The 25,444-nt window shown below is 45.0% G+C and overlaps 1 protein-coding gene across 3 annotated transcripts in view; it reads right to left on the reverse strand.

Moving 5' to 3' along the window:
- ENTPD1 (ectonucleoside triphosphate diphosphohydrolase 1) overlaps positions 1–24,700 on the reverse strand; it is a 35,784-nt gene extending 11,084 nt beyond the window's left edge. For 2 of the 3 annotated variants that reach the window (XM_053389562.1, XM_053389560.1), the window contains exon 1: positions 24,576–24,700. Coding sequence is in view for 1 of the 3 variants with exons in the window: in XM_053389560.1 (XP_053245535.1) it covers positions 24,576–24,693 (118 nt within the window). In the remaining 2 variants the exon portion in view is untranslated. Of the gene's footprint in view, positions 1–15; positions 127–24,575 lie in introns of those variants that run through there. The other variant, XM_053389561.1, reaches the window with a different exon arrangement.
- Positions 24,701–25,444: the final 744 nt, after the last annotated feature.

Consider the following 25,444-nt stretch of genomic DNA (forward strand, 5'->3'; position numbering starts at 1 on the left):
TCAGCTGCCACTCACCCCACTGCTAGTCCAGATGCTAGATCTCTGCCCAGCTGCACAAGCCTCCCCGGCTCTGCTTTTATTTTTGGTCTCTGTGTTTCTGCAGAAGCTATTCCTGGAGTTCTAAAATTCCACAACAAATCAGTTCTGGGCTCTCCAGTCTGATTACACTGCTGCCAACAATTTGAAATGGATGCAAATTCTGCCAGAATGTCTTTCAGGGACTGAAGCACATTCAGTGAATGCAGCACTGTCAAGTCATGGGTTTTTGAAAATCCATAATAAGTTAAAGGGTTATGCTTTATTAACTTAACACTTTATTTGTTAATAAGTAGACTTATTAGAATCTTCTTTAAGCACAAGCCTAAAGATAGGAAGAATGATTCTCCTTTCCTCCTTCTCATGCCAGCAAGTCTGAAGTCAGTGCAGTTGTCCTACTGTACACAATGGCAGAGTTAGAGCTTTAATGCAATAGAACAGGAGTAGACAATGTGGCACCCTCCACGTTTTGGACTACAACTCCCATAATCCTCAGCCAGCATGTCCAATGTATGCTGTAGTCCATAACACCTGAAGGGCACAATATGGCTACCCCTGCAGTAGAACAACTGTTGTGTGGTATATCTAATAAGTATAATTTATTTTAACCCAGTTGCAAAATACTGGCTGTTAGAGCATGCTGTTGCAACCTTAGATACCAAGCATATTGTTTTGCTAGCTGACAAAGAGGAAATAAAAGTTGAAAATAGAAACCATCAACAAAAGAAGAAGGTGGTGTTAGTTGGCTTTAAAAAGCTTTGGTTATGAGTTTGCTGTCTGATTACAGTGGGCTTATCCACACTTCCTCTTCTCCTGCTGCTTCCCCTGGGAAAACTACTCTTTAGTGCTCATTTGGAGCAAATCTATTGAACATGGAGGCAAAGAGAAAGGAAGAGTGGTGAGATGCCTTCCTGAAGACGAATAACCATGGAAGGATCTCCCACCTCATAGGAGTGCCTCCTGCTTGCTTATACCATGCATGCATTTTTGTAAATGAAGCAAGTACTGTATGCCACCATTTCCCCCAGTGCTCTTTCATTCAAAGGAAACTCATAGTGCAAATCTACATCTGTCTACACAGTTCCATTGAGTTCAGTGGAGCTGACTGCAGATGTATATAACAGCCTTCTGCAACCAACTGGCCTCCAGATACTTGGGACCATAGCTGTCAACTTTCCCCCTTTTTTAAGGGAAATTCCCTTATTCCGAATAGGATTCCTCGCAAGAAAAGCAAAAAGTTGACAGCTATGCTTGGGACTGGAGGGCATCTGGAGGGCAGCAGGTTGAAGAAGGCTGTGATATAGGATTGCAAGCTAATCCTGGTTAGTGCTGCACCTAGAATGCCTCGCTACACAAAGCAATGGTGAGAGCACAATATATAGGCTTCAAGATTATCATACAGAAGCAGAAGTCCTTTGAGAAAAAAGATCAAAAATAGCATGCATATGTTACCAGGCTGAGAGAGGGAATACTGAAATAAGTTCTCATTTGTTATCCTAAAGGTATCAGAGCCACCTCTGTTGGTTTGGAATACCTGGGTTTTATATTAGCCACAACTTAGACCCAGCAATATTACAAAGTCAAGATTCAGCATGTGTTAAGTAATAAAAGAAGAGAGAGCCTCTGGGTAAGGTTGAAGGGCCTCTTTCCTGCGCTGAAAGAGAGTTGGACTTGAGGACCTCTGAGGTGCCTTTATAACCATTAACTAACCCCCCACACGTCCGACACAAAGGGCAGGACTTCCAGGTCAGCTCAAGCTAAGCATCTCTCATTTTGGAAATCAAGGTTCACCCTGCAGCATTTTGCCAAGCAGGCAGCATTTGAGGCCCCTGGCTGAGGTGATTTGTAGCAACAAATAAGGCAACTAAATTTAAACCCTTTGAAGGAGAGTACAATGCTTCCCAGTGTCTTCCTTCCCACCCACCCCTTTGACACACACCCCCCACTGAGAACAGGGGTGGAATCTATTCTTGTCCTTGGAGCTGCGTGGTGCTGGCCGGGGATGGCAATTAGCATGGTAACGATGCCTCGAAAGGCTGGGAAACAGGATGATTAAATCAGAGGACTCCAGAGCAAAGGGAAATCCCAGGGTGGCAGAAAGCCACCTCCTTGGCTGTCCAACAGAATAGGAGGAAACTGGGCATTGGGCCTGTGGGGTAGAGGAGAAGGAGGAAGTGGCTTAAGTGCCGCAGTTGCACATCAACACTCCCTGTCTGGCTGCGTCCAGCTGGCTGGAAGCAGAGATTCACCAAATTAACTGAGCAGAGAGTCAGGGCCCTTCCAAATGTGTGTGGGGTTTGTGTGTGTCTGTGTGTATTCTGAAACACGTCACTGGTGCAATTATAGTGCATTAGTGGAGGGTTTATACTGGCCCATCCACACACCGTTCTGCTATGTTAGTTTTTCTGCTATGCTTCCCCAGTATTACAATATTATTGCTGTCTGGAGGGGCTTGCTCTATAACATGACAAAAGTGGGATAATAAATCCCTGGAACATTTGTAGTTTAAAAATTACAGGAACATACAGGACACACAACATTAGAAATAAAGTGGTAGGTCCACCGCGAAAGTAATTTGGTGAGCAGCCTTCCGCTTTTGTTCAAATTAAGTTAGTGCTTACGTTTGCTCTGATGATTCAAAGATAAGCACCTGGATGAATATGAAAATATAACAGAAGCACAACAATCCCTTTTACGATCAGATCACAACACACTCTCAAGGGTTATTAAATATATATATATATTCAGTTTCATTTAACAAACAGTAACATTAACAGAACCGAAGGCAGACTTACAGCTCATTTTGTTCCTTTTACAAACAGTATCAGCAGAGAGATCTCATTACAATCGCACCAAATAAGAACGTGCAGATATCTCACAAAGAAACGCAGCAAGCAGGGAACCTCTAGCTATCATTCCATAAAAGGAAACAAGGTCTCCTGCCTACATGCTTTCCATCTGCATAGAAAATTAAGCTATACCAATCTGTAAAGAAGTCACAGGGTTTTAAGTGTTCTCGAATCAGTATTATTTCACCAGTAGCTTTTCAGCTGAAAAACTGTATTGAAGCCATTGTTCCTGAGATAAAGCATTTGCATGCATGTTTTCTTATTTACATTCTCTTCTGAACCCCACTTTGTGATATGCAAGTACTTGGAGCTATGCTCTCAATGCAGAGCTTAAGAACACTGCGTAAGATGTTCCTTGTAGGATCAGACCCACCTAGTCCAGCGCTCCGTTCTCACAATGGTCAGCCAGGTGCCTATGGGAAGCTGGCAAGCAGGACCTGAGTGCTCTCCTAACTTGTGATTACCAGCAACTGATGTTCAAAGGCATAGTGCCCCTGACAGTAGAGCTTATGTGTTCTTATATCTGTTGGACGCCACCCAGAGTGGCTGGGGAAACCCAGTCAGGTGGGCAGGGTACAATTATGGTGCTGGAGGAGACTCTTGAGAGTCCCATGGACTGCAAGAAGATCAAACCTATCCATTCTGAAGGAAATCAGCCCTGAGTACTCACTGGAGGGACAGATCGTGAAGCTGAGGCTCCAATACTTTGGCCACCTCATGAGAAGAGAAGACTCCCTGGAAAAGACCCTGATGTTGGGAAAGATGGAGGGCACAAGGAGAAGGGGACGACAGAGGACGAGATGGTTGGACACTGTTCTCGAAGCTACCAACATGAGTTTCACCAAACTGCGGGAGGCAGTGGAAGACAGGAGTGCCTGGCGTGCTCTGGTCCATGGGGTCACGAAGAGTCGGACACGACTAAACGACTAAACAGCAACAAATAATTATTCATGCATCACCTTCTCTGTTTCTGATGCTAAGGCACAAGCTTGTGCTCAGGGCTCCACGGAAACCATTGACCTTCATTTTCCTCTTCCCTTCAGGTGGGAAACAGATTGTAGCCTGAAATTCTCAGGAGTAATGTGAATAAAACATCAGCTTCTTCTCCTGACAGAAAACCTTGAGGAATTGAAGGGTTTTGAACATTTGGAGACCAAGTGCAGGTGACAAAAAGCTGAGGTTGGTTTAAACAGAACACCCTTGCTCGTCCTTCTTGCCTCGTGCATTCCATACATTTACAGCACACAGCTTCCTGCAAAGGCTCCTTGGGCGCTGTAATTTACTAAAGTTCCCAGGGTGCTTTGAGGGAAGTTTTGAGCTTGAAATGTATGGTGCGTAAGCAGAATATGACAGGCAGGCTGCAATTCCAAGCTGTGAGGCTGCACCCCTTTCTATAGTGAAGGAACAGCTAAGATACGACCCCATACACAGACATACCGCATCCCAGTCCCCTTTCCCACAGAGGATCACACCGCCCGGAAGTGAGCACACAGGGGCTTTGTGCTCAGCGTGGAATCCCAGTTTTTCTGTTTGTGTTGGCAGCAAATCGAGGGTTTATTTCTGGCAAAATGTCATTGGGGAAGGTTACAGACAGGAATTCCCTGTGACCCAGCCAGCTCGGCCTGACAATCCCCCCATTCACCACATCAGCACCAGGCACATTCCTTCCATCTGGAGACGGTCCCACAGACTCTGTCCTTACTCCAACAGTGCAGACAGCAGCTCCCAGCTGCATCCCCCCAAGTCCTGCAGACACAAAGCTGGAGCAATGGCAGCAGGCAGCAACCCTGGCAGCAGCGATAACATCAGGGCAGGACTTTGGGGCAGAGGCCCCGGACCCCACACAGCAGAATCAGCAAAAGGGCCCCCAGATGCAACAGGCTTCCCACATTTTGAGGAAAGGATAGTAATACCCAAATGCCATCTTAAGAACCCCCTCCTAGAAAGATCATTTATTTACATAACTTCACCACTGTCAGGAATCTCCCAATTTTCATAACATGGGCTTAATCAATGACATTCTCCATCCCCCTGGTTCCGTTGTGAGTGGCCCATTCAGGAAAATGAAATGGTTAGCCTCAGTGCTTCTTAGATGGTGTTGACAGCCAGATGCATTTGACATGTCTTGCGGCTGGCATCTCACATGGGAAAAGATAACGGAGCACAACTGACTTTGACAATGGAGGTGGCAGAACCCTTGTCAACTTTGAAGCCTGCAGAATCCCACCGATACTTCTACTGTTTTGATATAGAAACCTTTTAGCAATGGAATTCACTGATGCAAGATGTGGTGATAGCATCTTTTTAAAAAAGGATTAGACAAATTTACAGAGCATAAAGTAAATAGCGCTTTGCAGAGAGCCAATAGCAACTGGGGAAGGGCAATTTTCAGCAAAAACCAACACAGGACACTGATCCCTGCCCCAGTTTGCCCCTCACCCTTGGTTGCTTTTGCTTCAAAGTAAAAGAGACCAGCATAAGCACACTTAAAAGAAGCAGCAGCATGAATAGCTTAACATGTCCTTTGGCTTGAATCGCACTCAAGGGCAACCACAGACAAAACATATTCACAGTGATCTACTTGGGCTATGTATGGCATAGATTTTTGCATACTGTTTATTTTCTATTGTTATAACAATTTCCCGTATTTTCCCGTGAATAAGACGAGGTTTATTTATTATAAAGAACTGTTAAAATTGGGGGTCGTCCTATACACGGATAAGTGCATAGGGGGACGTGTTATTGGTGTTAGCTGTGAGCAGCAGATTTTAAGCGGCATTTGGGTGGGTGATTGTTTGCTGCAGCAATGCCTGCTGCTGCAGCAAGTGTGCATGCGATTGGCGGTTATTGACGGCTAACGGGCAGATCGGTGGCTTCGTCGAGTTGTGAGAATGGCAGGGGTGGTCAGGCGGGTGAGCGATTGTCGGCACCCTCCCCCCCAAAAAAGCTTAAGAACTCTGGCCAATCTTCCCCCATTTCCTTAATTTAGAATCCCAAAAAATAGGGGACGTCTTATACACGGGGGCATGTTATACACGGGGAAAAATGGTAATTTCTGACTTATTTATACCGTGTTTTTTTCCTGTGTGTAGATCCACTCTTGCAGAGGCCAAGGGGATCACCAGTACAAAGCCTTGAGAGGATGTGAGCAACTTTGTCTGTAGTGCAATTTAGGCTTGATGTGGGCTACTGTGTGTTTGTATGGTTCTTAACAGCAAAAAGCTGAGCAGGCCTTTTTGACAATCTGAAATAGTTGTGCTGGGTAGCATTGTACAGATGCAAAGCTGGTGGAAAAGCTAAGATTTAATTGCTGCCTATGCTATCATGGAACAGGCTTTCAAATGGACTCTCAAGTAGTGTTTGGTCAGTTTTGTTTTGGGTGTTTTGCCATCAGCCCTGTAGTCATTGTTACAACAGTTTCATTTCTATCAGATTCCTGGAGAACCAGGGAGCTGCCCTGAACCAATAGGAGAGAGCTTTCAGGGGCAACCATGTCAACCACCTGAGTCATTTGGGTATTCCAAGAGGAGAGTTGCCAACTTCTCCAAAATGCCACCAGAGCGGTCTGGAAACCTATTGGATCTAGCAGTGTCTAAGGGCAAAGCCGCCTATGCAGTTCTACACACTCTTGCAGAGGCCACACAATCCAACAATCATTTATCTCACTCTCAAGTTAATTCATTTTCCATGTTCTTATGTTTTGAAGCAAGGGTTCAGAGCCAGCAGTTCTGCATTGTTACTTGTCTCTCTTGGGCATGGAAAGCCTGAGCAAATAGTCCTAGGTAAGAACCTGGAAGAGGAAAAGGAATTATGTGTACATAAAATAATGTTTCCATAAATGGAAGTTCTTCCCCTTCTTCCCATCTTAATGTTAGGATCCCCCAAGAATCTCTTCTTGGTGTAAGAAGAATCTTACTGGAACAGACCAAAGACCCAAGTAGTCCAGCAAATGTCATTTATGATTTCTCTCAGTTTTTCATTTTTCCAGTCTTAAGTTCAGTTTTCCACATTTCCACATCCGTTCGCAATTTTCTAAAAAGTCATGACAATTCATCAGCTTTTTTGATGTGTGAATTTCTCGTGTACACATTTTATGTGCAATTTTGTCGAATATACACATAATATCCTTCCTCTCTGGTCCCTTGGCAAAAGCTCTAGTACACACCATGGTTTCCACTTGCCTAGAGTACTGCTACCTGCTCTTCTCTGGTTCCTAACTCCACTTTTCTCCTTTTTAAAAACAAGTTGCATAACAAATGGTGAAAAACTCTGGATAGCCTCTGTGATAATGTGTTTGAAGTGAATAGCACAACTCCTATGAATACACTGCACTGCACTGCAATAAAATGGTCACTTGGCAGCCATGGTAAGTTATGGCTATTGAGACACAATGCCTTTCAATGCACTTGTCAATTTCACCTTTTTTTTTCCTGCACAGGTGTGCCAATGGAAAAAAATAAATGCAAAAGGCTACTTATTTTTTAAAGAAGAAGTCCAAGGAGTGTTTTTGCCTACTATCACAAACCTTCCTAATGTGGCTCAAGAAACAGCAAGCAAAAACCTGATTTGTCCTACCATGACAAATTATTCAGATGATCAATTTTCTATGTGCGTGGTATAGTCCAGGCAATCTCTCAGGCAGCCTGTCCATCAAAAAACAGATTTCCAGTTTAAGAATTTGAGCTTTAATGGCTTGTAACGGGAAGAACCCAGCCCAGCAGCCCCAAGTCAAGCTCCAAACCCTCAGGCTGAAATGAAACCAGCCGCACCCCAGTCTGCCTTTCTTCTCCGTGGACTTTGCTCTTTATAGCCTAGATTGATCTCCAAGAGGTCAGCTTCCATAGTGGGACTTCCTAGAAACTTAGGAGGTCAGTGGATGTTGTTCAGCATGAATATCCTGCTCTGTGCTCCATATTGCTCATATTTCCATTCCAAACAATCATGAACAAAAAGTTCTGAAGTATTTTTAAACAAGAAGTGGTAGGGGGTGGGGAACCAAGGACAAGAGCCTATTGTAGGGCACCAGATGAAAGTCCTTATACAAGTGTGGAAGGAAGCCCCACATCACAGCAGCTCAAGTGTGCGGGGGGGGGAGAAGATCTTGAGGAAAGGTTGCCAAATGAAATGGATTTTCCTTTTTTGTGAATGAGCTCTTACACAGAGACCCATTTGTTGTCCACAAGTAGCAGGTGCAGTGATGGTGTTTTGAAAAGAGACCAGAAGTCCTAGAGCTTGGAGAAGTCATGTTGACAAATGGTTTGTTTGTCAGATGTATACCCCACCTTTCTTTCAAAGAGCTTTGGACAAGATGGGATTTCTTCCTAGTCTACATCCAGTTATGTAAGATTATTGAGAGACACAGACAGCATACACCCAACATTTTGCTCTTGAATCAATGGAGAATGAGTTCTTGGTTTTGCTACATAATCCACACACAATCTAAATCTACTGCCTATTTATTTCTCCCTAAAAAGTTCTTCTTGGGAAACTAGTCTCATTCTGAAAATAAAAGCTCACTACCGATTCTGTATTTACCATTGTTAATATTTCAGCTCGAGAATATACAAGCTTTCCTGGCCATGACACCATTTGTTCTGATTAATTTCATTTCAAACAGTGCCTCTTTTTTGGAAACTCACATTGTGGCAAGGCCATAAATCTGTGTCTCCTGCAATCTTGGTTACATAGTAGGATACTTTCACAGACACACCCCCTCTCACTATTTTATTGCAAGTCCATATTCTGTGAAAGTTTCCACACCTCAGTGAAATAAGACACAGAATTATAATAGTTTTTTCAGTGGGCTGTTCCTTCTTCTTTGAGACAAACAAACTGCCCCACAAATTAAGGAATGAGGCGTTTCAAAGATCTGCTGCCGCCAGTAACTCCCTGCTCTGATTACGATAGGAAGGTCACACAAAGGGAGTAAGGGAGGTTTGGGAAGGTTGCTGTTGGTTGTTTTTTTAAAAAACAACTTATTATGTGACTTCACTACACTACACTGATAAGGTAAGATTCCAGTCTCAGCCAGGATTTCAGGCTAATTCATGTGGGCAGACTTCCAGTTTTGAGAAGGAGGGAACAAAGGCAGTGCCGGCGCTCATCACATTTCTAGAACTGGCTTTCCAACCCCAAAATAATAATGGCCAGTGCAGTATTTCAGTTCCAATAAGAAACAGAGCTAAGTGCTTTAAGACAGTGGTAGGCAGAAAGTAGATGAAGATCTATGGCAGTTCAATAGGGCAAATGGAGCAGTGAAACCCCATCCTGCCACCAGCCAGTCCCCACCTGCCTGCCCTCTTATAAACTCCCCAGGAAGCGACACGGCCTCTTGGCTTCCTACTCCTCATTCTCACTGTTGTAGAACTCATCTACAGCAAAACTAGAATCAGTGGGCTCTGACTGTCCTTGGCTGCGATTGCACTTGCCATTGGCTCTGACTCTACCTACTGTTGACTTCCTGCCTTCTGCCCTACCAGTCTCAATAGGCACTAGCCACCACTGGTCCTACTGATCTTTAATTCTTTCTGTATGTCATTAGCACTTGGTTCCATTTGGTAAATCGTGGGGTTCAAGTAAAAAGCAAACTGGATCTGAGAAGCCAGAAATCTGCCCAGCTTTGCTTTAAGGCAGACTTCCCCCACCCTGGTGTGCCATTTGGGTGTTCTGAACTACAACTCCCTGTCATCCTTGACCACTGGGCAAGGCCAGCTGGTGCTGATGGGAATTGCAGTTCAAAACATCTGGTATGCACCGGGTTGGGGAAGGTTTAAGCTAAGGCTAGCCAATGTGGTGGCCTCCAGATTTTGGGCTACAACGCTCACCAGATTCAGCCATCATAGTCCATGATCTAGGGTGATGGGAACAGCAACATTTGGAGGGCACCTCAGTGGTTACCCTTGGTTTAAGCCAAGTAAATATGCAACAGACTTCGTCGCTAATAAGAGTATTCTTGTTGCTGCTGATCACTATGTGTTATGGGGCTTACTCCCAGCAAAGTGTACATAGGATTACCGTATTTTTTGCACCATAACACTCACTTTTTTCCTCCTAGAAAGTAAGGGGAAATGTCTGTGTGTGTTATGGAGGAAATGCCTACGGGTGGCATGCCTACGGATTTTCCTCCTCTAAAAACTACGTGCGTGTTATGGTCGGGTGCGTGTTATAGAGCAAAAAATACGGTATATCCCTAAAGCAGGGGTGGGGAAACTGTGATCCCCCCATATGGAGGGGACTCCAAGGCCCATCGGCACCAGCCTACATGGTCAATGATCAGGAGTGATGGGGACTGTAGTTGAACAACATCTGGGGGACACCAGGTTCCACATCCCTGTGCTAATAACTCTCCCACCCACACGGATGTCATTCTGATTCCCCTCTCCACAGATGTCGCACATGTGGTATCTGTGGAAACATACCAAAAGTTACCATAGGAATGAGAGTCCCAAGGAACAAGAGTCCCGACTTAACACTTTCCACATGGGGTGGGGAACATTTGTTCAAAATATTATGCTGGAAACTATTGTTAGTTGATCTTTCTGTCCTTCAGAAACTCTTCTGGACATTTCCCCCCTAAATCCATCCATTTCCCTCGGCAGTAAATTCCATCGTTGTTCACAACAAGGTGGTGGGGGTAGGAAGGCGCACAGTTGTATTTTTTGGAAACATGATGCTTTGTTTTGTTTTGCCCAGTTCTTACTCATTTCTTATCTTCCAAGTGAAGGGGGCCTTGTCAATAGGACAAGGTCGAGAAAATGGAAAGTTGCCAGGGTAGCACTACAAAGGAGGGAAGTTGGAAATCTTAAGCCAGGATTCCAAAAGGCACACAGGAGTCAAAGTTCTGCACACATGACAGAGTTTCTGAGGACCAAACTACACATGGCTTTAAAAGCTTTACAGCAGAGGCAGTCAACGTGGTGCCCTCCAGATGTTGCTGGACTACAACGCCCATCACCCCTGACAATTGGCCATGCTGATTGGAGGGGGCTAAACCAGTTCGGGGCACATGGAGAAGACGACAAACTTCTCTCCCCTTACACTGATGGTGGTGGTGGGACTCTCTCAGACCAAGGCTTGGACTCCCTTCTGGGCAACATGATGAGGGCTTCGTGCCAGTGGTGTTTAGTTTAGAGCAGGGTTTCTCAAATGTGGGTCTCCAGCTGTTTTGGGACTACAACTTCCATCATCCCTATCTAGCAGGATCCGAGGTCAGGGATGATGATGGAAGTCCAAACACAGCTGGAGACACAAGTTTGGGAAACCCTGCTCTAAACAAAAAAAGCCCCAAAGGCTGCAACGTTACTCCTTCCCATTGTTTTTTTTTTTTTATTAAATATTTATTAGCATTTTCAAATAATACACAACAAACAAAAACAAAAAATAAACGAAACAAAAAACACAAAAATACATAACATTCAAAACTAAACAAAAAAAAATAGAAAAAACACATAAAGTTTCTAATACTTATTATTCTTAACCTTATTTCTCAGACTTCCTCACACCTCCCCTTCTTGTATTCCAATTTAAATTGTCAGTTCAGCAAGTCCTTAACTTATTTCTTTACCTTAGCTTAAACATTTGTTCCAACATACTATTGCTTTACTTTACTTCTTTTTTCCATTTCTTCAATTTATTTTTAACAGCCTTATTTTCAATTAATTTAAAAAGAAAAGAAACCAATTTTACCTTATTAAAATTACACATCAATACTTATACCTCATTGATTATTCTTAAACCTTTTTCCTAAAGTCGACCAAAATTTCCCTTCCACGATTTACCCAATTTCCTTACCACTAACAAAAAATATAAAAAGCAAATTATCCTTATGTACCCTTTGGATTCCCAACCTCCACCCACCCTTTTCCCGGTTCCAGTCCCCAACCAATATCCATCAGTCTTTATATTATTATTATTATTATTTTAGCCTGGAGATCTCACATCCGAGGCCCTTATATCTCTCTCAGTTCCTTTCTGCCGGTCTCTTTGATAGTCCTTGATGTTAAACCCCAAGTCTCGGAGGGGCTCCGGCCCAACAGAATCCATGTCGCTTCCAGCCAGTCCTCCATACTTAAAGGCAAAGCCTATGGGGTGCTCCAACTCTTGTTTCAAATTTCTTTCAAATCCAGATGTCCCCAAAGCTCCAGCTTTCACCAACAAATTTGTAATCCTCAGGTCTTCAGATCTCCTCCAAAAGGGATCTCTCCATTTTCCAGACTCCCATTCAGACCAGGCTTTCCACATCCACTTTTTATTATCCTTTTTTATCATCATGTCAGGCCTCATATTGTAACTCTCCTTTGACTCCTGCAAATCTCCTGCTCCTCCTTCATTTTCTTCAAAAACAACATATTGCTCCATCGTATCTACACTTTCAGTTTCATTTATTTGTTCAGTTGAATGGGCTTCCTGTTTCAAGTCCTTATCAGGCTCAAAACTGTTGTTTACTGTCCAGTGTAGTAGTGATACCTTTGTAGACAAAGCATTGTACTCATCTTGCAAGTTTCCCAAGAGAACGAGTGCTCTGTCCAATTCTGCTTGGATTTTACATACTCCAGCCATTTTTATGATGTAATGTCCCTATTACCCCTCTAGGGGGATTTTAGTTCCTTGTTGTTCCTTTCAGCTCAAAACCAAAAGTCCAGTTATTTTGTATCAGCCCTCCTTATTTTCAACAAGTTGTACCAAGTAAACCAGCAAAAACAGCAGAAACAATGTTCTCTTTTTCCAGCTGACAGCTAGCTGACTAGCAGCTCACTTGACAGCTGTCAAAATCTTCAATGCAACAGGCTTTCTCATAGGACGTTCCCGGGTCTCGGGGGGGGTGAAATTTCAGCTCCCAAAATTCTTTTTATCCTCCAGTAAATCTTCTTATAGTATCAAAACCGTGAAGTCAGGATCTTTCATTAAAAAACAAAAAACAGATTCTCTCGACCTTAGCTGCCCAGTCCTTTGCTTTAGATTGTTTACAAAGAGGGGGGGTGAACTTCCTTTTTAGCCCCTTCCCGCTCGTTCCAAATCCAAAATTAAAAATTTTTAAAGTTCCAATCTCCGTATTACTCACGGGTTTATATTTTAGAGTCCAATCGGTCTTGGAAGAAGTTGGCGCTCTCTGTCAATGGCTTGCGGCTTCACTCCGTAGGCGAGGGAGTACTCTCAGCACCACGCCTCACCCTGCCTCCGTTCCGAAGCCTTTAAAAAGGCTCCGTCGCGGATTGGGGGGGCGCAAATGGTGCCCGCCGAGTCTCTGTGTTCACAGGCATCCGCGCCTGTGATTTTAAGGGTCCCCGCTTCGCCGCAGCGGCCAGACCCAGACGCTACGGAGCCAATTCCCTCCGGAGCTCGGAGGGAATCCGCCATTAAACAATGGCGCCAACCCGGAAGTCGTTACTCCTTCCCATTGAAGAAGAGAAGAGTTTGGATTTGATATCCCACTTTATCACAACCTGAAGGAGTCTCAAAGCGGCTAACATTCTCCTTTCCCTTCCTCTCCCACAACAAACACTCTGTGAGGTGAGTGGGGCTGAGGGACTTCAGAGAAGTGTGACTAGCCCAAGGTCACTCAGCAGCTGCATGTGGAGGAGCGGAGATGCGAACCCGGTTCACCAGATTACAAGTCTACCGCTCTTAACCACTACACTACACTGGCTCCTTCATCCTTCTTGAGGTGAGGAAACCAGAACTGTATACAGCATTCCAAGTTGGATTGCACCTGTATCAAAGTGTGTGGAACTAAGTAAGAGGGTTAGGGCAGCAGTCAGGGAGAGAAACGTAGTGACACAGAGGGAAGGCACAGGAGCAGCTACCAGAAAGTGTTTCAGCCCAGAAAGTATAGAAAGAGAGGAGGGGGGTCAGAGACAGTTTAGGAGTTAAAGAAAAGAAAGCTTGTTTAAATAAAGTTCCTTGTTTTTAAATACTGCTGCCTGATCCTTAATGATAATCAACACCACTTAAAACAGCACCTTCCTGATGCTGAAGTTCAGAGGAAAGCGTGCTCTCATTCCTACATGAGAAAGCACCAGATGCACCTCTTCTATGCATCATAAGGTAGCATCAGAGGTTACAGAAGGGAGGCAAATGGGGCAGCAACATCAGAGTCAGTAGCGTGCTCCCTCTGGTACAGCAAGATAACAGAGATGACACGTGCAAAAAGTTGTTTCTGCATTTATCTAGGACAGCCGATTCACCTTTTACTGGGCCTCATGCAGGCCACCTAACAAACTGATCTTTGATCAAAGGATGGCAAACGTTAAAAAAATGAAAAGCAAACACTGCTTCTTCTGTGAAGAAAGCAGAAAGGGGTTTTTTCCCCCATTGACCTTTCTCCAAGAAGCACCTCTAGTTCTTCTTAAAAGCTCAGGAATGTGATTGCCCAAAACAGAAATTCTGTACACACATTTGGACCAAGCATACTTACCTTATTAGGGGCATCAAAGAGATTAAGATGCTGCTGCCTACATAGCAGCTTTATGTAACTGTGTTCATGTCTGGTGAGGAAATGGGACTTAGTATAATCAGCTACAGCTGTTGGGACAGGAGTAGAAAGGGCTGGAAATAATCAGCGTGTCTGCACTGCATGGGTGATCTGAGTTCATTGCCTCCACTCACTCACTCATTCATTCATACATCCTCTTCCAATTGTCTCCTTAGAGGATGATTTCCAGCAATAACTGCTGTAACTTATAGGAAGGCAGGAGATTAAATCAGTTAATTTGCTTAATTTGTCATTCTCGGGGTCAGCTCAAGTTTGGAGGGATGGGGGCCAACACAATTTATTTGAAAAGTGCCGGGTACTAGTATAATCTGTTTCAGAGAAAACGACAGTGTTAGTAGCATCACATTGGGAAAATGGCAGAACTTCAGCATTAAAACTATTTTCTTTACATCATTTTACACAGAGTTATATTTTGCAGGAGGTAATGTGGACTAATTTGTTTGGGGGATTTTCTTTTGATTCTGTGGTGGTAGTCTTTTCTGCTACCACTATAGACTCAAAGGAAAATCCTTTGTTGGCATCCTTCTGTCTCAGGAGACAATGGAGGACTGCCCCTTGGTGCGTATATGTTTGTGAGGTCAAGCTGTTGGATGTCAAGACCGATACGGGAGAGACATGTTTTGTTGCAGCTGGGGCAGATGAAGGAGTCCAGTTGGGCTGTTGCAGATGCACTGTACTAGAGTGCCAAGACTTGAATACAACCAAGAACAAAGGACTAAACTGACTTAAATCCAAATCACCTTATTGGTTTGTGGTATATAAGCAGTTTTAAATACTGACCAAAGTGTTCCTAACATATGACACCAGATGCTAAACTTCCATAGTTTTTGTTTGCTGTGCATTTTTCATATTTGGTTCTAAATGTCCCAAATAACAATACTCACGCTGTGTCCCTTTTTTCAAATTAAGAGCTACCCATCAAACTGTCAGCAAGCTTGTCTCACTCTGCAGGCAGTTTCCAAAGCTTAAATGGGGCAATCTCTGTGGCACCACTGAGCACCAGCTTCCATTTCTGCAACGCCAAGTGTGCATACTAGAATATATGCAGTATACAGCTCTGCAATGGTGCCTTATTTCACTTATTAATTTATTAATTTGTATCCTACTCTTCCCACACTTAGGGAGGCTGAGAACAATGCGGTGTGACTGCAATACAGTATAAGATATTTTAAATGATAAGACAACAGAATAAAAACTTGGTGTGAATGGATGTGTTGTAAAAATGAAGGGGCAGTCTCTGCAGGATTTTTATGATAATCCTGCTGGAAGGGGGCAGAGGAGGAACAAGTTATTGGTTGGGAATAGGGGCTTCCTGCACCACTTGTAAGTCTGTAGCTATAGGAATGGGTCTACGTAGATAGCTTCTATGTCCAAGGTAGCACTGATTCTAATAACTTATGGTATTTTCCTGTAGGGGTGCCAAGCATACAGATGTTTTAAGCTATGAGCGCAAACTTCAGTGCTCCTAAAATCTCCAAGTACTCCTTCACAATTCAAATTACAGCACCGCTTAGAGGTGGAGTTTCAGAATTTAACAAACTTCAAAACACCATTGCAAAATACCCCTAGTTTCAGCTCAGCCACTGGAGAGGAACAGCAGTAGTTTCCTGGAGACTGAAAGGTGGTCATTAGACACCGTAAAAAGAACAAAGCTTGTCCGGATTATTGCAACAATAGCAGACATTTATGCAGGCAGTTCATTTAAGCTGGCAGTTATGCAGACATTTAAGCTGGCAGTTCTTGCAGCATTAAGCTAAAGGTTACTTTAAATATAAACAAAAACAAGGAGTTAACACTGCAAGCATTTTAATCGTTTCATGTACGATGAGGCCCACTCCGTAGCAGTACAAAATCATTTGTAATAATAATAAAAATAATAACAACGTGTGGTGGACAGTTAAAAAGGGCCAAGATATTTCTCTGTTCAGCCCCCAGGCGGTTTTTGAATGTTAGTTCTCAGAAAAGTCATGGTATTGTTTTCATTTAAAAGGTTCCTTTTAGGACAAGAACAAAGAGCTCAGAGATGGATTACTCCCATAAGAAGCATTATTTAGTATATTTACCCACAGAGGATAGACTGTTCCGGTCTATGATAGTGTTTGAAAGCAATTCTATTTGCAATATCATTGACTTGTTTGATTTTGCTCACAATTATTCTCAGAGCATATGGTTCATTGTGTTAAGCACACCACATGCTAATGTTGGCAGGTACAACTCCCAGGCTCTCAGAATTGTTAGTTGTGAGGAACCTGCTTCTGATAATCACCTTGGTGAGGCTGGCAGCTAATCTGAAGCCCATAAAGATGGGAGGGGGTGATAAACCGAAGAAGAAGGAGGAGGAGGAGGAGTAGAAAAGCAAAGACTTGTTCCCAATTGTTCCAACACTTCAGGTCCTTCCAGAGGAAGTATTTTTAAGGAAAGGGGGTTCAGTTAAACTGCACAGGCTAGCTCCACCACACACCAGCCGTGACCCTCAAAGGACACAAGTTGAACAAGTATGAGCATAGGTCCTATGTGTGTGCCAACCAGTGGCGTAGCGTGGGTTGTCAGCACCCGGGGCAAGGCAAGTAATTTGCGCCCCCTAACCCGTGGATTTGCCCTAACCCCAGATGTTGCGCCCGGTGCGGCCGGCCCCCCCTGCACCCCCCACGCTACGCCACTGGTGCCAACAGAGGCTTGTCAGTGTGCAAGAAGCGCCCTTTCTCATCCTCACCAAACGCACAGCTGGGGGGCATGACCCTGCTCCCCCTCTGAGGCCACACCCACAACAGGCAATATAAACTCTATGATAGCACTTTAACAGCCATGGCTTCTCTGCAGAGGATCCTGGGAACTGCAGTTTGTTAGCTGCAGTTTATGGAGCTACAATTCTCAAGAGTGGTTTAACAATCACTCCTTCTTCCCAGGGAACTCTAGGAAATGCCGCTTTGTGGCAGGGATGGAGTCTCTTAGCAACTCACATCCAGTTTCCAGGGTTTGTTGGTGAAAGCCAAAGTGTGGTAAAATAGAGCTTTAAATGTATGGTGTGGATGTGGCCTCCATGTAAGTGGGACGTTCATTTGAACACCCCTTGGGCAAAAACAGCAATGGTGCTCTAAACCACTGTGCCGCAGAGGAACAGCTGGCTTCAGGTTGGGCATTGATGCTGCTGTCTGTGTTGCAGGCCTTGCTGCTGCCCCTCAAGGAGAGCTGCTGGACTGCCTGCAGAGCCACACCATACATTTAAGGCACATGACTTCCCCCAAAGAATCCTGGGAACTTTGGTTTGTTAAGGATGCTGGGTATTGTAGCTCAGTGAGGGTAAACTACAGTTCCCAGGTTTCTTTGGGAGGAAGTGAAGTACATTAAATGTCTGGTGTGTACAGTATATGCAACCGCAGGAACTTACAATGACCAGCAGTGGTCAGCAGATGCAACAGATAGTTCCTGTGCCTAGATTCTCAGTAAGGGGTGAATAAGTACTGCTTTCTATTTTGTGTGTGTCACCAACTCAGGTCCCCTGTCTCTGGCGCCACAAAGTCCTCCTTCGGTATTAGATAATATAGTCACCCTGGGCTGTCTTTAGCATATGCACCACTGGGGTGTGAAGATCTGCCCAGCACCCCCAAATTTAGTTTAGCCACCACCAAATTAACTTTTATTGAGCTTTTTTGGGGAGGGGGGAAGCAAAAGTTGTTGACCTTTTTTTAGGGGGGCGAACTATATTTGACGCTACGGAGTAACAGAGCGACAAAGGAGGGGGCGGGGCTCTTTCACTCCATTGCTTTTCACTGCCACCGATTGAGGGGGACCGGTATACAGTAGGTATACATTTGGCACCCCACAGAATTCGGTTCCTGGGTGCCCTGCACCCCTTGCACCCCCAGGTAAAGACGGCCCTGTAGTCACCCATGGCATGTATGGAGCTGAGGCTCCTGTTGAGTATTTGCATCTTGAGTCCTCCTGAGACTCCTGAGAAGACATGGGTTAGCAATATGCCTTTCCTTACTTTGTTGTTAGCCCTGGCTGTTTACACAGAGTTTTGTGCAGCGTGCCATTTCATCACAGGCCCCATCATCAAAATCCCCACATGTGTGTTCTAAATTCTTTAGACATGAGGACAGGGTGATATAACCCTATGTCATGCAAGATGCGTATGCTCCTTGGATGAGGTTTACAGACCGGCGGTGGTGTGCTGTAACGGACTGTAGAGAGTGAATCAGAATCCTATCCTCCAGGGAATGGAGGAAGAGGAGGCACACCTTCAAAGATCTGAGCATCAACAAAGATCTCTTTCTCTGCAGTTTCTCGCACTGCCTCTGGACATATGCTTTCCAAACAGCTCACTTTCAGATAGTTCAGGTTACAGGGTCGCTTTGCACCCAGCCATTTCTAAGCATTGGTCACATGTTGCTGGCAGATTCTCTGAAAATGCTAAAGACCAACCAATATCATGTTTTATAAACAGCTTTGTATTCAAATCTTGCCTGGCAGTCAAAGGAGTTCAGGATTTCCATGCAGGTGGGAGAGAGAAATCCCACAGGAGGGAAACAGTGTGCCATCCTTCCTTCTCCAGCCTGCTTGGTTTCTGTTCTACCTACAGAGAAAGGAACATGCCATGGACTAGCAGAGGGTGGGGCAGAATGATCCTGAACTATTCAGAAGCCTACAGTCTCTGACACTGGAGGAAGAACATAGTCATCAGGTTTTGCTGTTGATTGCCTTATTCCCCATGAATTTGTCTAATCCTCTTTTAATGCTAAGCAAGTTGGTGGCCATTCCTGCCTCTTGAGGGAGTGAACACCATAGTTACGCAATGCGTTATGTGATGTGAAAATGCACGCTGCTGGCCTCATAGTGGGCCACTATAAAACTTTGCAAGCTAATAACTTTTGTGGGTTTATTTACCATACTGTTTTGTACTGTAATAGGACACAATGTCGGCTCTTTTAAGAACCCGGCCAACATTTCCATTACATTTCAATGTTGTTATGAAATGTTCCTGAAGTATGCTAAGAAGCATGGCAAAGTTCTTGTCAGCTCCTTCCTCATAAAAGACAAATGAATGCTAAATTTTTCCAGCTGCACTTCACATTGCAGAAATTGAAAATAATGTGAATTATATATATTTTTTTGCATACTGCTGAAGGGGTTTTGGAAAATGGTGGTGCGTTCCTTCCACTCATGATATTTTGTGGGCTTATCATTCTGAAAAGCTGGGGGGAGGGATATACAGGGTTTTTAAAAAGCGTTTGAATTTAGCTCAGTGTCTCCTCTCCTTCTCATTTCTCTCTGCCTTCTGCTTGAAAACGAGACATTTGACACCCTGTCATTTGGATAATGATCATGAATAACAGCCTCTGTTGTTTATTCCAACATGGGAAAGAATTTTTTTTATATAAGAGAAGCATCATCACGACTTTATCAGCCTCTTCCAACCTCCAATCTGTTTGGGTTCTTGCAAAGGACTTGATGAGAACAAGATAACAATTTTGTGGGTTGTCTAACCTGGGAAGCAGACTATGCAGTAAACACTTGCATGATGACTATGTAACATCTAGTCAGACACAAGCAATTAGGGAATTGGTTTGCCAAACACTTAGCATATTTGAGTTCTGCTGTTCAGTGCTATGGGGAGTTTCTTGCTCTCTAGAAATGCATCTTTCATATCCATGTGGAGAAAGAAGGCAGTTTTGACTTCACCACATACTACGAGACACTCTCTGCTTGGTGTCTGGAGTAAGCACCGTCCACAAAGATGCATCTTGTGGAGACCACCCAGGAACACACAATTTGCATCTCCTACTGGCACAGTATGACTCTGGCAGGCACAGTTATGTTGAAGAGAAGACACCACTCCAACAGGATCTAGCCCTCTTTGCTTTCCTCCTGGAAGCAACAACCAGTTGAGGCAGATACTTCTCCTGCCCTTCTCTGATGCTCTGCAGTGGTGACCAAGAATAGTTGCATGCAATTCAACAACTTGATGGTGAGTTTCCTTTTCCCCATCTCCAGACCCGGCAGGGTTCAAACTCAAGTGGGACCTGAATGCAGGGTCTGAAAGCTCAGTAACAAGGCTTTTTATTAATATAGTAGTACTGGAAATTTTATCTGACAAGACTTTTACCTGTCTGTTCATCATCATCATTAAGAGCTGACCGAAGGAAAGAGATAGGGGATTTACAAGCCAGACTTTCAGGAAGTCTCTAGAAACCAGCATGGTAAAACAGATAATGTGACAAAACCTGACAGATCTCTGTTGTAGACAAGAGGTTCTAAGGTTTGCTTGTTCTGTGTTCTAAGCAACCAAGGAGGTGAAGCCTCCCTTAAACTCACCATCATTTCACCTAACTGCACCGAAATCTTCAGGCAGAGGCTAGCCAAGTATTTGTTGGTGATGCTCTAGAGCTGTACTTTCTGCATCCACCAAGTTGAACCAGGTAGCCGACAAGATCCCCTCCAGCTCTGTGATTCTGTGCTCAGACTTATCTTCCTTTAGGTCCTGGGTCTTTCCCTCACTGATTTGTCAGGAGCCCGATTGGGCATCTTTCACTGGACAGTTGGTATTGCATGAACTTTATGGTGAAGAAACGTCACAGTCACAGCATACATTGAAAGCACATTTATTCAACTTTAAGGGTCATGGCTGTCCCCAAATAATCCTAGGAACTCTTGCTTACTCCTCACAGAGCTACAATTCCCAGCACCCTGGGCAGAGGAGGAATGGTGGAGACAACCTCCCCCATCCTGACCCTTTCAGGGAGGTCACAGCTCAGAGGCAGATGAGGAGAAAAGTTGGGAAATCATGGGAGAGCCAGAGCAACACCTGGCTGACACGTTGTCATTAGAAAGCATTCCAGACCCTCCATCTTCCAGAACCTGGCAAGCCTTAAAAGTAGGAGAGCGAAGAGCTCAAAGACAGAGGGCACTTAGCAGCAAACGTAGAGGAGGTGATGATGATGATGATGATGATGAATGAGGAAGCGGGAGAGACGGGGGGTGGAGATTCACTCGGGACAACACCATGAGGCTGGGTTCTATAGCCTCTCTATGTAAAAAGACTGAAATAAAAAAGGATTGTAAGAAACTTTTCCTTGTCTTTATACTTTCCTGGGCAATCAGCCGGGAGCCACTGACAGCATCTTGACACACCCTTAACAAACTACAGTTTCTGGGATTCTTTGGAGGAATCACTGTGCTTTAAATCTCAGATTTGAACGATACATTAAAGGGAACCATGGTTTGTGCTAAGTACATCAGCACTACTTTCCTACATGCATTTCCCAGCTGCTCAGTCTCTAGATGCAGTGGCCTCTGGAGGAGGAATAATGGGCATAACAGGAGGGTTGCTGTCAAGGGTTGGCATTGCCAGGCATCTGCAAAGGGGCCCACACCCCATCAGGGGCCCAGTTGATCCAGGAACAGGCAGATAAAGCTGACGTGATTTCATCAACAGAACCTCACACCCATCTCAAACTTCTTTGTCAGTCATACAGCAGTTATCCTCTGGTTACCGCATCACAAAGAGGTAATCACTCAAAGGGCGATTTCATAGAAGTTAAGACTCTTCCCCAGAACCAACAGGAAGAGGTTAGCAAACTATGTTCCTCAAATACATGAGCACTCTTTTTCTGAATACATACTTCAAACCAACTTCTGACTATTACGAGTACCTGTTGAGCAACATATTGGGAAGAGGAGATTGACTTTCTCCTTTTCTTATCTAAGGTGATTGCTGGGGAGAGAAAGGAGTGGGAGGGAGAAGCAGCGGCAGCGTCACTCCAGGCAAATTGGATTTCCTTTCTGCCGCACTAATGGCGGAGAGGGTTTAAAGAGGGCAACCCCATCAGCATGAAGTAAAGCTTCCCCTCGTGGCTCCTCCGTTTCCTGTCCCAAGGGGAAGTGGAAGGCCACGAGCCAGGAGACCACAAAAAAGGAGAAGAGGCTTTCTTGCGTCTGCTGCAGGCAAGCCGAATGGCACAACTTTCTGGGCAACAAAGAAAAACATATCATGTGTGGGAAAGGTAAATGACAATTTTGTAACAGCCCAACTTGAGTTGCCAGCAGAAGAAACCCCCAATACAGTCATGACTCAAGAATCAGCCTTCTGTCAGGGAAAAGAGATTACTGCTATCAACGATGCAACTTATAGACAACTCTCACATTCCATTTGCTTTGGTAAATGATGCTACCCTCTATTTAAGGCATAGGCAAACTCGGCCCTCCAGATGTTTTGGGACTACAGCTCCCATCACCCCTGACCACTGGTCCTGTTAGCTAGGGATGATGGGAGTTGTAGTCCCAAAACATCTGGAGGGCCGAGTTTGCCGATGCCTGCTCTATATTCCTATGAAGAGTGTCATTGTGTACATTTGTTACTACCGGCAGACCAATTTCTGCTTTCACAGCTTTCCAGCTCCTCCACAACTCACACCTGTCCCTTGATGCAGCCACTGCTTTCCACCAGCACTTTTTGCAAAACAAACAAAAGCCACTTTGCTCTGACAGCAGTGAAGCCAGAAAAGCCTGAGCTGCTTTGCATTCACTTCTCAAGTGACTGCAGCAGCAGGGGTTGTGGATTGCATCTCCCATCAGCCTCAGCCAGCCTGGCCAATGGTCAGGAATGATGGGAGATGTGGTGAACACCTGGAGGGCACCACGTTGGTGACCCCTGCTGCGCACGTGCACATAGGTAGAAAACTGCTGTACACTAGATCAGAATTTGGTGATCTAGCCCAGTAGTGACAACAGGTCTCCAGGGTCCCAGGCAAAGAAGCTTTCCCCATGACAAAGGGTCTGGAAACCAAGCCGTATGAGAAATAGTTGAGGTCGTTGGCAATGTTTAGCCTGGAGAAGAGAAGAAAGAGAGATGATATGATAGCCATCTTCAGATACCTGAATGGTGGAGCAAGCTTGTTTTCAGGAGGATAGGACCTGAACCAATGGATTCAATTTATGAGAAAGGAGATTCCAACTCAATATTAGGGATAACTTTCTGGTTGTAAAAGCTGTTTGATAGTGGAACAGGCCAACCTGGAAGATTGTGGACACTTCACTGGAGCTTTTTAAACAGAGTTTGGACGGCCATCTGTCAAAGATTCCTTAGCCATTGCAAGGGGTTGGACTAGATTATCGTTGGGGGATCCCTTCCAACTTTACAATTCTATGACCCTGCCCTATGCTCCCTGACTCTATAACCAGAAAAGGCAAACCTTTTCCCATGCAAAGCATATGTTTCACCACTAAGCTACAATCCTTCCCTCTTGGTTGCAGCAATGACACCGAGAGTGGCAACCCTAGACACATAAAAGCACATCGGAGACTCTCTCCCAGAATCTGTGTCACACATTATTTTGATTAATGCAATGTGGAGTGCCAAAGATAACACAAAGTAGCCGGTGTGCTGAAGAAGGAACAGTTGAATTGCTTGAGTAAAAACACCCCAAGGCACCGCTGTGTCCTCCCCACACCCTCTTACCAGGTTATGGTCATACATACAAGTAGAATCTACTCCATCTCCTTCATTCTCATCAGCGATAACAACAACCCTGCGTGGGAGACCCTGCTCCATGTCATCACCTTACATGTCCCATTTACCAGAGTTCATTTCATTGGTTCCTGACCTCCCGAGACAAGGTCGCCCTCTCTCTGCTACAAAAACAACCACACACACACACACTTTCATCTTTCGCTTCACACAGAGCTCAGACTAGGAGCAGAAAAAACACCCATGCCACTTTTACAGACTAGAAGGAATGCAAAAAAACCTGCATGTTTCAGGGACTGAACTAAATCTCCTTAACGGTGAACTCATCACCTCGGGAAGCAACACACACACACACACGAGAAGAGACAGGGTTCCCCAGGGAGATTGTGCAGCCTGCGCCCCCTCCCTGCTTGCTGGGAGACACATTTGGAAGGAAGACGCTTCCACGAGCTCCCTCCTGAATGGCAAATCCGAATGACTATACCCTCCGCATGAATATTCATGAATTCCTCAAACTTTTTTGTCTGAGAGTGTCGAGGCTGACATCACAGCCCGGCAGAGCTGCCAGCAAAAAATCCTTCTCTCTCCCCCCCCCCCCCGCCGCCTTTCAGTTTCTTCCTTTGGGGGAGAGTAGGGGGTGGGGGAGGGAAAGGAGGGGGGATGCCTGGCTTCGTTCTTCTTCTTCTTTTCTTCCCCCTGTTCCAATTCAGAGCGACTTATTTTGGTTCCTTACCCTTTGGCTCGTCCATCACTGCCTCCTCCTGTGCCCACTTCCCGCTCTCCCCTCTCTCTCTCTCTCTCTCTCTCCAGCCTCCTTTGCTCAGCTTCGGTTGGCTCTGCGAGGGGCACATTCGGCGGGGCTATTTAACGGTCCAGCACTGTGGGTGGGAGGGGTTAGCTTAACTCCGCATGACTCAGAAGGAACCTAGAAGCAGGTCAGTGTTGTGCTGTTAAGGCACACACACACACACACACACACACACACACACACACACACACACACGATATCTCAGGGTTGCAGCCTGCTCTTGTCCCCCAGGGCCTCAAGTGCCACACACCCCTTATTTGTTGGCAGCTGAGGTGCCTTTTATCCAAATACTAGCACGCTTTGCCTCCCCAACTTGGAGAGCTGCAACCAGAGGCAGATAGATGCATATCTATCTCCCTGTGGCCGGTCCTTTGCCGGGAGAACAGTGACTTTGCTGTGTACAAAACAATGGCTTTCCTGCCTCTGAAGTTGCCTAGCACTCAAGAGATGGTACAGGAGTGGGAGACATGTTCATGGCCAGGCCTCCTGGCCTCCCCCAATTCTGCTAGCTTCCAGGCTATGGGTGTAGCCAAGGGGGGTGCAGGAGGGCAAGGGGGGAGCTCCCCCCCCCCAGATCAAGTAAATCAATAACAAATACTTAACTAACTGAGGTTCTGCTCCCCCCCCCCAATATGAAGCCTGCCCACCCCCCCTAACATAAATCCTGGCTACGCCCATGTTCCAGGCTTATAAATATTGCTGTCGATTTATTACCATTATTTATCCCCCACCTTTAAGGATACAACACCCCCACCCCCCGGTGACTTAATAAGTAACAAATAGCAAGGTAACAA

This window comes from Podarcis raffonei, chromosome 5 (assembly GCF_027172205.1).
Source record: "Podarcis raffonei isolate rPodRaf1 chromosome 5, rPodRaf1.pri, whole genome shotgun sequence".
Classification (NCBI taxonomy): Eukaryota; Metazoa; Chordata; class Lepidosauria; order Squamata; family Lacertidae; genus Podarcis; species Podarcis raffonei.